The sequence below is a fragment of the Myotis daubentonii genome, chromosome X, assembly GCF_963259705.1.
Source record: "Myotis daubentonii chromosome X, mMyoDau2.1, whole genome shotgun sequence".
NCBI classification, from domain to species: Eukaryota; Metazoa; Chordata; class Mammalia; order Chiroptera; family Vespertilionidae; genus Myotis; species Myotis daubentonii.
This window is the reverse complement of record NC_081861.1, coordinates 89,883,804-89,897,020: the sequence shown is the minus strand read 5'-3', so window position 1 is coordinate 89,897,020 and position 13,217 is coordinate 89,883,804. Positions and strand designations below refer to the sequence as shown.

The window sequence follows — 13,217 nt, the reverse complement described above, 5'->3', positions numbered from 1 at the left end:
TTGCTGTTTCAAGGGACCTGGCATGTATGGCATACGGTTCTTAATATGTTTGCTCACCTTCTTGGCGCTGTGTTTTAACCAAGGTCACCTCTCCGAGAAAGGTTGAATCCCCAGGTAGGGATTTTCCCCTGAAGTTAGGGAGGGAATAAAACCCCTCAACTAAGTGCCAGGCGGGTAATTAATCCCTTTAACTACGAACAATCATTCTTAAACTACATAACCTTTTCTCCCTGGAATGGAGATAAGAAATGCCCTAACCTTTGTAATAGAGATTGATAGGATTGAATCAACTGGTATAAATACAGTTGTAACAAGACAGAAACACTCAGAACTTAGAACACAGAATTCAGAAGACAGAACTCAGAACACAGAACTAAGGACACAGGGCTTGGAAGACAGGACCAAGAGAGACAGAGCCTAGGCACAGAACCTACACAGAACGTTCTCTAGGGACAGAAGAACTTTGCTGGCGAGAGCATGCCGGAGGATCCTGGACAGGGACTGGCCTTGGAGCCTGGAGGCGGAGCCTGGCGAGAGAACATGGCAGGGGATCCTGGACTGAACCTGACTACAGAAATATGTCAAGAGAACCTGACTAGAACCTGGTGACCGAACCTGGCTGGAGATCCTAAGCAGAACCTCTCTGGAGATCGAGACCAGAACTTGGCTAGAAATCCTGGCTGTAGATCCTGGCTAGGCTGCTGATCAACTGAACACTGTCTCCGTCTCCTTCCTTCTTCACCGACTCCGTCCACACCTTTGGGGACGCCTGGACCCGCTGGGGTTGGACCCCGGCATCTGGCGCCCGAACAGGGACCCTTAGGTTAGCCCCCCCCACACTCGGGACGGATAAGACTCCACCATAGGAAAAGGGTGGATAGTCTTCGCCGACTCCGTCCACACCTTTGGGGACCCCTGGACCCGCTGGGGCTGGACCCCGGCATATGGCGCCCGAACAGGGACCCCTAGGTAAGCGCCCTGCACTCGGGACGGATCGGACTCCACCGTAGGAAGAGGGTGGATAGTCTTCGCCGACTCCGTCCACACCTTTGGGAACCCCTGGAAAAGGATTCCCTTAGGTAAGCCCCCCCCCATTGAGAACCCCACACTCGGGACGGATAGGACTCCACCAGGGTGCTACAGACCCCCCTATAGAGGATAAGTAGGGTAAGAAGGTGGATAGTACAGAACTTAGATTGAGAAGATGTGCCATACTGAGTCCAAAGAAAGAAGACTCTGTATTGATTCTTAGATTGAGAAGATGTGCCATACTGAGTCCAAAGAAAGAAGACTCTGTATTGATCTTTAGATTAAGAAGATGTGCCATACTGAGTCTAAAGAAAAAAGACTCCGTATTGATCTTTTAACATATATGCTTGTTAGCAGAGGAATTAAGGTTACTCCCAGTCAGACAGAACATTTTATACAAGAAATACGTCCATGCTTTTCTGAGGAAGGAAAGGTGCTGGAAAGGTAAATGTAGAGGCATGGGAGAAGGTAGGCCCAAGGAGCCTTATCCTTAACCCCACTGCAGCCTTTCCACCCCGGGAAAGTGCAGGATTGGCAAGCTCTTCCTGGGGTGATAGATCAGGACTCAGGTAATAGCAGAAAGCGCCAATCCTACTCTTAAAATGGATACAAGAGAGCGTTTCAGGTTTTTCTTTTTAATGCCTGCTTTTAAAAAATAAAAAAGGGGGAATTTTCCGGGAGCCGGTCCATCCTTGCTGTTTCAAGGGACCTGGCATATATGGCATACGGTTCTTAATATGTTTGCTCACCTTCTTGGCGCTGTGTTTTAACCAAGGTCACCTCTCCGAGAAAGGTTGAATCCCCAGGTAGGGATTTTCCCCTGAAGTTAGGGAGGGAATAAAACCCCTCAACTAAGTGCCAGGCGGGTAATTAATCCCTTTAACTACGAACAATCATGCTTAAACTACATAATCTTTTCTCCCTGGAATGGAGATAAGAAACGCCCTAACCTTTGTAATAGAGATTGATAGGATTGAATCAACTGGTATAAATACAGTTGTAATAAGACAGAAACACTCAGAACTTAGAACACAGAATTCAGAAGACAGAACTCAGAACACAGAACTAAGGACACAGGGCTTGGAAGACAGGACCAAGAGAGACAGAGCCTAGGCACAGAACCTACACAGAACGTTCTCTAGGGACAGAAGAACTTTGCTGGCGAGAGCATGCCGGAGGATCCTGGACAGGGACTGGCCTTGGAGCCTGGAGGCGGAGCCTGGCGAGAGAACATGGCAGGGGATCCTGGACTGAACCTGACTACAGAAATATGTCAAGAGAACCTGACTAGAACCTGGTGACCGAACCTGGCTGGAGATCCTAAGCAGAACCTCTCTGGAGATCGAGACCAGAACTTGGCTAGAGATCCTGGCTGTAGATCCTGGCTAGGCTGCTGATCAACTGAACACTGTCTCCGTCTCCTTCCTTCTTCGCCGACTCTGTCCACACCTTTGGGGACCCCTGGACCCGCTGGGGTTGGACCCCAGCACCAGTCAGAGTTAGATAAATATTACATGAGCTCATTCATTTGTGGAATATAATATACAACATAAACTGATGAACAAAAATAGAACCAGAGTCATAGAAGCATTGAACAGACTGTCCAATCTATGGGGGAAGTGAGAGGTTAGGGGGGGTAAGAGATCAACTGAAGCACTTGTATGCATGCATATGAACATAGCCAATGGACACAGATGGGGTTGGGGTGAAGGCATGTGGTGGGTCATGGGGGCGGTTGGGGAGAGGCAATGGGAGAAAAAGGAGACTTATGTAATACTTTAAAACATAAAGAATTTAAAGTATAAAAAAAGAAACTATGAAAAATGATGAGTCAGAAATGAAGAATGACGTAGCACTAGTAAAGAACACATTGGAAGGAATACACAGCAGATTAGGGGGAGATGAGGATCAGATCAGTGGATTAGAACAGTGATCGCCAACCGGTGGTCTGCCAAGCACTGGTGGTCCGTGAGGTCGGAAAGTTTGGCAACCGCTGGTTTAAGGAAACCTTTGGAGCAGTGGTCACCAACTGGTGGTCCATGGACCACTGGTGGTCTGTGAGGTCTGACAGATTGGTGACCGCTGAATTAGAAGACAAGGTAGAAAAAAATAACTCAATCAGAGAAACAAAAAGCAAAAAAAACACAATGAAAAAACAGAAGGACAGCTTAAGGGAGCTGTGGAACAACATGAAATACGGCAATATTCACATCATAAGATTACCAGAAGGTGAAGAAAGTGAGCAGAGATAGAGCATGTATTTGAGGAAATAATGGCAGAAAACTTCCCTAACCTGATGAAGGAAAAAGTCACACAAGCTCAGGAGGCACAGAGAATCCCAAGCAAGAAGAACCCAGAGGCCCACACCCAGACACATCATAATTAAAATTCCAAAAGTTAGTGAAGAAACTAAGAAGTACAAATTGGTAGTTAAAGAACATCCTTAGAGGGAATATGGTCAATAATATTGTAATAACTATATATGGTGTCAGATGGGTACTAGGTTTATAAAAGTGATCATTTTGTAAGTTATATACTTGTCTAAGCAAGGGGCTGTACACCTGAAACTAATATATTTTATGACAACTGTAATTGTAAAATAAAAATTATTTAAAAAATAACAGCAATCCACTTCCTAGAGAAGTGATCATATCACCACACAAAACCTACAAACAGATGTTTATAGCACATTTATTCCTAATCATCCAAACTGGAAACCATGCAAACATCCTTCAACTGGTAAATGGATAGCCAAACTATGATACATCCATACTAGGAAATAAAAAAGAGTTTATATGGAAACCACAGCAGTATAGATCATATTTAAATGCAATGTGCTACGTGAAAGAAGCCAAGCTAAAAAAGCTTCACACTGATGAGTCCATTTATATGACATTCTGGAAAAAAGAGTTATAAATGAGGTCAGTAGTTTCCAGGACTGGAAGTAATGGGAAGGAGTTTCAACAAAGGGGCTGAGGTAAATTTTTGTTCTGTATCTTGGTCATACTGTATGCATTTATCAAAACTCACAGAATTATTAATATAAATAAACCTCATAGAATCATGCAAGAGTAACTTTTATTGCATAAACTTGACTTTAAAAATGGTGACAGATAATTGGAGAAAAGTAAAAACACTGAGTTGATGCTATGTTTGAAAGTGAGCTTATTTTAATAGAATATTAAAATAAAAGGTTTAATAGGAAATCCATTTTTTGTCATTTCTGTTGGCAAAATATTTCTAGTTCTTTTATACTTCAACATAGTAAATCAAATAAAGCAAATGCCTAGAAGTGTCTAATGAAAACATCAATGATGGACATGACACCAATATTAACCCTGATAAACAGTTTACTTCAATTTTCTACTCCTTAATTAACATACAGGTATAGTTTACTATCCTTGATTTCTTTCTCAGTGCAGAATAAGTCATCTTCCATTTTCTTATGGATTTAATGTATATAAGAGGCATTCAAGAATAGTTGCTTAATTGGATTAGTATAAATTATATTCAGATTCAAGTTTTTCAATTTCTCAACTTGTGCCCTTCACAAAGAGCAACCAGTCTGGAGCTCATACTTCTCCAGGATTAGGTTCAGCTACTCTGAGGGCTGAATAAGAATACTATTATAGCATAGGCATAAACTATAACCAAGTCAAGATACATGTGCTTTCAGGGACACTAGCTAGGAAACTATGCTTGATAAAAAAGAAACAACACTAATGGGATGAGGTTCATTTGATTAATTCCAACACTGTCAACTTTGTAGATAGAAACTCCTTCTCAAGGCCTAATCTCTCATTAATCACCTCCCAAATACGTGAAAACAGTCAAAAGTTACCCTGAAGACTTCCATTCTCTAAAGACAGATCTTAACTGATGGATGTTTGCAGTATAATCTCCCTTGCACCCAGACCTTTTTAAACTTGATTTTTTTTAAAAAAATAGGTTGGTTCAAATAACATAAAGTTCAAAAAAGTATACTGTGGCCAGTTGGCTTGGCTCAGTGACTGAGCATTGACCTATGGACCAAGAGGTCATGGTTCGATTCCCGGTCAGGGCACATGCCCAGGTTGCAGGCTCGAGCCCCAGTGTAGGCCATGCAGAAGGCAGCCAATCAATGATTCACTCTCATCATTGATGTTTCTATCTCTCTCCCTCTCTCTTCCTCTCTGAAATCAATAAAAATATATTTTCAAAAAAGTGTATCATGACAACTTTCCCCCCAGTTTTTGTCCCACATCTGACTAGATCCTACTCCCTCAATAGGTAGGCCCTGTTCTTTTATTCTTATGTAACCTTCCCTAGTTTCTTTTTTGCATGGTTGTATTATCTTTATATAGGAAATCTAGAATATATACGATATATATGATATATATATATTTATATATCTTCATTGTTTCATTGTCTTACAATGTTTTTTATATTATGATCAAAGAGGATTATTTTTATTATTTGTGTTAACAGTTAAATGAAACTCATAAATAACATACCTCCGTCAGAATTGCCTTCTATGACTGCAATCTTGAATAGATAAAATTGAGTGAAAATATTTCCAGGATCAAGATGTTCAGCTTCTGCCACTGCTTCTTTAGCCTGAAAAAATAAAATTGGATCTCTTTTATAAAAGCTTTAAGGAAGACCTTACTGTATTGTGCTAATATTATTTACATAGTCAAAATGGCTAAGTTGTACTCAAAGAAAATACATGAAACTAAGAAAAGTCTTTAAATAACTGTTTTTTGTGTTGTTGTCTTTTTAAATCTTCACCCGAGGATATTTTTCCCATTGACTTTTAGAGAGAGTGGAAGGGAAGGGAAGAGAGAAAGAGAGAGAAACATTGATGTTGGTCTTGGGGATCAAGCCTGAAACCCAGGTACATCCCCTAGACCAGAACTGAACCAGCCACCCTTCAGTTTACAGGCTGACGCTCTATCCACTGAGCCAAAGCGGCTAGGGCAAGAACTGTTTTGTGTTTTTTTTTAAATGCTAAAGACACAGTGAGTTCTGCTTCTGAACATAATGTGCAATATATATGTGGTAACATTTTTTTTTAATTCCAACAGTGACTGACAATATATGCAAAGTAATTACCAAGCAAAATTTAAGATAAAGTGAGATTCCATAGAAATAAGCAGAAAATTAAAGCCAGGTTTTTTTCTGGTGGACATTAGTAAATCCAGGAAAATTTTAACTTTACTTTTAATGGATCAAACTAGGTCAGGGAAACAGACATCAAGGCCCAAGAAGTTAAACTCTTAAAGCTAAGGGCAAACCAGAAGTAAACATACTCCACCAATATCCCCAGGGGACAGCAAAAAAGTAACCTTGACTGTTTGAAGAATGCAATGAAATAAATGTGAAACATCACAGTAACAAAATGAATGATAAAAATCACATGATCATATCACTAGATTCATAAAAAGCATTTAACAAAATCCAGCACCTCTTTTTAAATAAAAACTGTCAGCAAAGTGGAATAGAAGGATCATACATCAAAATAAAAAAGGCCAGCCCTAACTGGTTTGGCTCGGTGGATAGAGCGTTGGCCTGCGGACTGAAGGGTCCAGGGTTTGATTTTGGTCAAGGGCATGTACCTAGGTTGCAGACACATCCCCAGGAGTGGGTGTGCAGGAGGCAGCTGATCAATGTTTCTCTCTCATTGATATTTCTAACTCTCTATCCCTCTCCCTTCCTCTCTGTAAAAAATCAATAAAATATATTTAAAAAAAAATAAAATAAATAATAAAGGCCATATAGGACAAACCTGTAGCCAATGTCACACTCAATGGACAAAAACTAAAAGCATTTCCCTTAAGAACAGGAACAAGACAGGGATATATGCTCTCACCACTCTTATTCAACACTAGAGGCCCGATGCATGAAATTCGTGCAAGGGGCTCGGCCCCCATCACCGTGGTGTCTGGTGGCCTCTGCCTCGGCCCCCTGCTGCTGTGGCAGCTGCCTCTTCTGCCTCGGCCCTCACAGCCCCAGCTTCGTCTGGAAGGAACTCTGGTCTAATTAGCATATTATGCTTTTATTATTATAGACTAGAGGTCCAATGTGTGAAATCACATGCAGTAGCCTGCCACTGCTCGCGCTTGCTGCCCCGCCCACCCGCCTGCCGCTGCTCACTGCACTCACAACTCCCCCGCCCCCCCCCCCCCCCCCGCTCACTCACGCGCTGCTGCTCGCCGTACTCGCTGCCTGCCCACCCACTGCCTGCCTTGTTATGATCGGAGCCTGTGGGCTGCGGGGGAGGGACTGAGAGGTGCTCAATGCACCTAATGGTGACTGGTCATTTTGGTTATCCTGGTCATCATGGACACTGGCTTTTTATATATATAGATGGGACTACATCAAAATAAAAACTTCTGCACAGCAAAAGAAACCATCAACAAAATGAAAAGGGAGCCACTCTATGGGAGAATATATTTGCCAATGACACATCAGAAGGTTAATTTACAAAAATATATAAAGAACTCATACAATTCAACCAAAGGAAGACAAACAATCAATTAAAAAATGGGCAAAGGATCTAAAAAGATGCTTTTCCAAAGAGGACATACAGAAGGCCAAGAGACATATGAAAAAGTGCTCAAAGTCACTAATTATCACAGAGATGCAAATTAAAATGACAATTAAGTATCACCTCAGACATGTCAGATTGGCTACCATCAATAAATCAACAAGTGACAAGTATTGGCGAGGATGTGGAGAAAAGGGAATCTTAGTACACTGCTGGTGGGGTACAGCCACTATGGAAAACAGTATGGAGTTTCCTCAAAAAATTAAATATCAAACTGCTGTTTAACACAGTAATCCCACTTCCAGGATTATATCCTAAGAATCCTGAAACACAAATCAGAAAGAATATATGCACCCCTATGTTCATAGCAGTGTTATTTGTAATAGCTAAGATCTGGAAACAGACCAAATGCCCATCAGTAGATGAGTGAATAAAAAAGATGTGGTACATTTATATCATGGAATACTATGCAGCTCTACAAAAGAAGGATCTATTACACTTTGAGATAACATGGAGGGTCCAAGAGAGTATTATGCTAAGGAAATAAGCCAGTCAGAGAAAGACAAGTACCGCATGATCTCACTTATATGTGAAATCTAATGAACAAAATAAATTGACAAACAAAATAGGTCCAGAGGCATGGAAACATGCCACAGACTGATGGATCTCAGAGGAAAGGGAAGGTGAGGGTGGGTGGGCAGAGATTAAGTAAAGAACTTAAATGCATATATGCATAACCCATGGACGCAGAAAATAGTGTGATGAATGTCTAGAGAGGGATGTGTGTGCGGTGGAGGGGGTCAATTCAATTTCTCCCTTTATGTCCCTGGTGTCATATGGTTGTTTTAATAAAACAAAATAGAAATCTCTTAGGCAAATGATCCATAGAAGGGGACTTCTTTAATTTGATGTACAGCAAGCATGTCAAATTTGTGGCCTGCAGGCTGCATGCGGCCCACAATGAATATTTTTGTGGCCCAGCCAAAATAACGGTATGTAAGAAATGTTTTAATAAAAATTTTGTAACTTAATTTTTTACTATATCTTGTTATACATAATTATTAATAATGAACTACAACCTTCACTAATGACTGATTACTATAATCGTGTTGCATTCATTTCCCTTACATGCCTTACACACAGGCACACCATTTCTTTCCACTAATACCAGCAGTGAATATTTTAGCAGCCGATTGTGACATCATTAGTCTTATACTGACTTGTTTGGTGTGCACAACAGGAAATATTTTGCTTTCGGAGAACAAGAAAAATAGGTTTATTTGCATTATGTGTATTAATTTGTGCAGTTATTCAGTGTCTGGTAAGTTAATGTTCAAGAAAAAATATTAATTTTTATTAAAATGTTTTATTATTCTATGTTAACGATTACTCATTTATTTCAGCCCTTTTGTACTCAGCATTTCTCTATAATAGAAATAAACCTATGTTTCTATGAAAATTGAAGCTTTTGTTTTTTTGTGGCTCACATAAACTTAAATGTTGTTTATTTGGCCCGTGTTAGCCTTTGAGTTTGACATGCTTAGTGTACAGTATCTTTACTGGGTAGAATAGTTTCTGCCCAAAATTCATGGCCACCATGGAACCTCAGAATGTCACCCAATGTAGAAACAGTCTTTCTGGTGTAATCAAGTTAAGATGAGGTCATACTAGATAGGGTGATTCTTAATTAAATGACTGAGGTCCTTACAAGAAGAAGGGAATCTGGACAAAAATACAGAGATGAGAATGTTATATGAAGACATTAGACACAAAAGGAGAATACCATGTAATGAAAGAGATTGAGATTGGAGTGATGTATTTACAAGCCAAGGAAAGTTAAGGATTGCTGGCAAATATCAGAAGCTAGAAAGAGACAAGGAAGAATCCACTAGAGACATCAGAGAGGTCATGATCTTGCTGACACATTGATTTATTGATTTTGGACTGCTAACCTCCAGAAGAATACATTTCTTTTTTTCTTCTTTTTTAAAGTTAATATAATTTTATTGATTTTAGAGAGAGGAAGGGAGAGGGATAGAGAGATAGAAACATCGATCAGCTGCCTCGTGTATGCTCCCTACTAGGGATCGAGCCCACAACCCAGTCATGCCCTGACTGGGAATCGAACCATGACCTCCTGGTTCATTGGCCAATGCTCAACCACTGAGCCACACCAGCCAGGCCAGAAGAATACATTTCTGTTGTTACAAGCCATTCAGTTTGTGGCCCTTTGTTACAGCAGCCCTAGGAAATTAATATAGTTATCTATATTTATAGAGTTTAAAAAATAACCTGAAACAAATATCATACTTATTGATAATTTATGGTAATTTTCCCTTTTAGATCAGGAACACCACTGCTATTTATCATAGTACTGGGGGTGTTAACCAATACAATTAAAAAAATATACAAGGTATAAAGATTGAAAAGGAAGAAACAAAATTGTCATTATTCACAATTTATATAATTGGATATGTAGAAAACGCAAAAACAATTTATAAGTAAATTACTGAAATTATTAAGAGAGTTTCAAAAGGTAGCTGTATAAAAAATAACAATATAAAAATAAATTGCATTGAAGGGTTCTAGAAATATGGTGGTGGTATGTGGGGGCCCTGTCAAGAGTGAGCCAGATGTTCAAGGCCACTATGAGCATGGGAATCCTAGTCAGGGTGTTCCAGGCTAATTTGCTTATAGGCAGGTGCAAAAGCAAGGACACAAAAAGCTATATACTGTGCAGGCATATTTTTCTGTATTTGGCACAAAGGCTTGTTTGTTTGAGCTTGTCTTGAGCTTGCATATAAGTTGCCACTGACCAACCTGTTGTTCGATGCTTTGTTTGTAATAAAGCATGCCCCATTTGCCTGCTTGTACCTATGTGTTCTTTCAGTTTCCTGAACCCACAAAGGTCAAGCCCCTGGCTGAGGAGCATGCCCCTGACACTTGGCACAGTCAACAGGATTCTGGGGTAAGTGCCCCGTCTACCCCTTCAAGGGACATGTAGTCTCCAACCGGGATGTGGTATCCAGTAGCAGCCGTCCTGATACTTTGGACTCCCCCAAAGACTGGGAGCAAATTGAGGTAACGCTGGAGGTGTTAGAGAAAGTTTTGTCGTCCTTGATGGACTGAATTCCCAAAGACCAGCTGAAGACTGCTGGGCAGGTAGGCTGTTTGCTCCTAATGGCCTTGAAACTGCAGCACTGAGAGACACTGGCTCAGGAAGCTAAGATACAGGAGTTACAGACCCTGGAGGAGGCCTTGGAGGCCCAGATGCACGTATTAGACAGGAAGGGCCGGGAGAGCCAGGAGATGGCTTGGAGGATGGTGCTGCGGTGGGTGTAGCGACCCCTGTTTTGCAGGCATGACTGATCGTGAAGAGACTTCTGGAGCACGATCAGCCTGTGGCCCCAGGAGGTGGGGCTCAAGGGCCGCCCACTGTTACTCAACTGACAACATATACTTCCTATACCCCTACAGAACTGAGGGAATTAGGATAACAGAGACAGCAGAGGCCCGGGGAGCTTATTCTGGCATGGCTCCTAAGGTTGTGGGATGATGGTGCAGACAGCTTGTAGCTGTCTCCAGCCGAGATGGAGAAGTTAGCTTCCATAACGACCCACCCCTCCTTGTGGCAGTGATAGCAGATCAGTTGCCATTTGGGAGCTGGACAGGGAGATCACTCCCTGATGGACTGGTTAATGGTGGCATCTCGAAGCATTTGGCAGGATGCCGGAGAATTGCCCAAGACCGTGAGTAAATGGACTATGTATATTGATTTAGTGCAAGTGATATGAGAAAAGGGCATGAGACAAGCCCTGTTTAACTTGAATACTGGTGGTCCTGATGATGAGCGTTTTACAACGCATATGAAAGACTTGATTCTCGCTGTCACTCCTCTGGTGGCATTTGGCTCACTGGCAGCTATTTTGACCCCTTCTGTAGACCACTGTAAACACGAGGTCACCACATCCATGGCCTGCTTGGAGGACATGGAGGTCAAGTGACGAGAAAAGGGAATAGCGAGACCAGTGACTGTGCAGAAGCCTAAGGTACGTAAGGTGGTGCCTAAGATGATGGGCTTGGGATCCAGAAAAGCAGCGGGGACAGAACCTGTGAAAATCTCCCACAAGCAAATGTGGATAGACTTGCTGGCTGCAGGAGTTAAGAAAGAGAAGATAGATCAGCAGCCTAATGATGTGCTGCTGGCCCTGTGGAAGCAAATACTGGTAGGACAGCGTTTCCAGAAGCTGCTGAAGAAAGGCAGTTCCCTGAGACTGGTGGGCCTCCGAGGATCCTTAGACTCCTCCAGGGAGGAGGAATTTAATCTCCTAGACTGAGAAAAAAGGCCAAGGGACCCAGTTGGGGGGAACCTGGAGGATTGGAGGCTGCACGTTGAACTTACTATATATTGGTCCCCTTGCAACATGCAATATGTGTTGGCATCAGTGGATACCAGTGCAGACTTCAGCTTACTATATAGCAACCCAGACAGATATATGGGCCTGGTGGCACATATAGATGGGTACGGAGGCAGAACTGTCTGTGTACGACAGGCAACCTTGACACTGGGTATTGGCCGCCTCCCCCTGAAGGCCTATAATATGTATATCTTTCCCATACACACATACATCTAGGAATGGATGTGCTGGAAGGGTTAACAACTGCAAGGACCCAGGGTGAATTCCACCTGCGGATGCGTGTGTGGTAAAGCCAGTCAATAGAGGGTACCTGCATCATGCGGCTGACACTACCTAATCCCCATCGATGGGCAGTGGAGTGCGGCAGTACCTTCTCCCAGAAGGTCATGAGGAAATTAGACAGACATTCTTGCAGGTGGAAAAAGCAAAGATTATCTGGCCCATGTACAGCCCCTACAATTCTCCAGTATGGCCAATAAAGAGGGGCCTGAAGGCACCTGGCGACTGACTATGGCTTGCAGAGAAGTGAGTAGAGTGACGTCCCTGCTATACTTCGTGGTGCCAGCTGTAGCAGATTGCATAGATTACCCTGCACTGGCATTGCAGTGATGCCTCTAAGTCAGTGGTTCTCAACCTTCCTAATGCCACGACCCTTTAATATAGCTCCTCATGTTGTGGTGACCCCCAACCATAAAACTATTTTCATTGCTACTTCGTAACTGTAATTTTGCTACTGTTATGAATCATAATGTAAATATCTGATATGCAGGATGTATTTTCATTGTTACAAATTGAACATAATTAAAGCATAGTGATTAATCACAAAAACAATATGTAATTATATATGTGCTTTCCTATGGTCTTAGGCGACCACTGTGAAAGGGTCATTCGATCCCCAAAGGGGTCGCGACCCAAAGGTTGAGAACCGCTGCTCTAAGTGATAGACTTGGCTGGTGCCTTCTTCTCCATGGACATGGCTCCAGAGAGTCAAGGACAGTTTGCTTTTGAGTAGGAGGGTTGACAGTGGACTTGGGTCGCCTTCCCTCAGGGATGTTTATATATCCCTTCCATTTGTCATGGTTTGATGGCACGGGATTTGGCTACCTGGGGCAGCCACGATGTCAGTGTTTCATTGTGTTATTAATGTTGTGTTAACCACCTCTGATTCTCTTGCAGATTTGAATGCAGCTGCCAGCAGTTTGTGACAGACCTATGTTGTTGGTCTTTTGGAGGTATTGGCA

At 42.1% G+C, this 13,217-nt stretch overlaps 1 protein-coding gene across 1 annotated transcript in view; it reads right to left on the bottom strand.

Annotated features, from left to right (window-relative positions):
• TEX11 (testis expressed 11) overlaps nucleotides 1–13,217 on the bottom strand; it is a 422,533-nt gene that overhangs the window by 137,884 nt on the left and 271,432 nt on the right. The window contains exon 16 of the mRNA XM_059678680.1: nucleotides 5,523–5,625. Coding sequence (XP_059534663.1) covers nucleotides 5,523–5,625 — 103 coding nt within the window. The remainder of the gene's footprint in view (nucleotides 1–5,522; nucleotides 5,626–13,217) is intronic.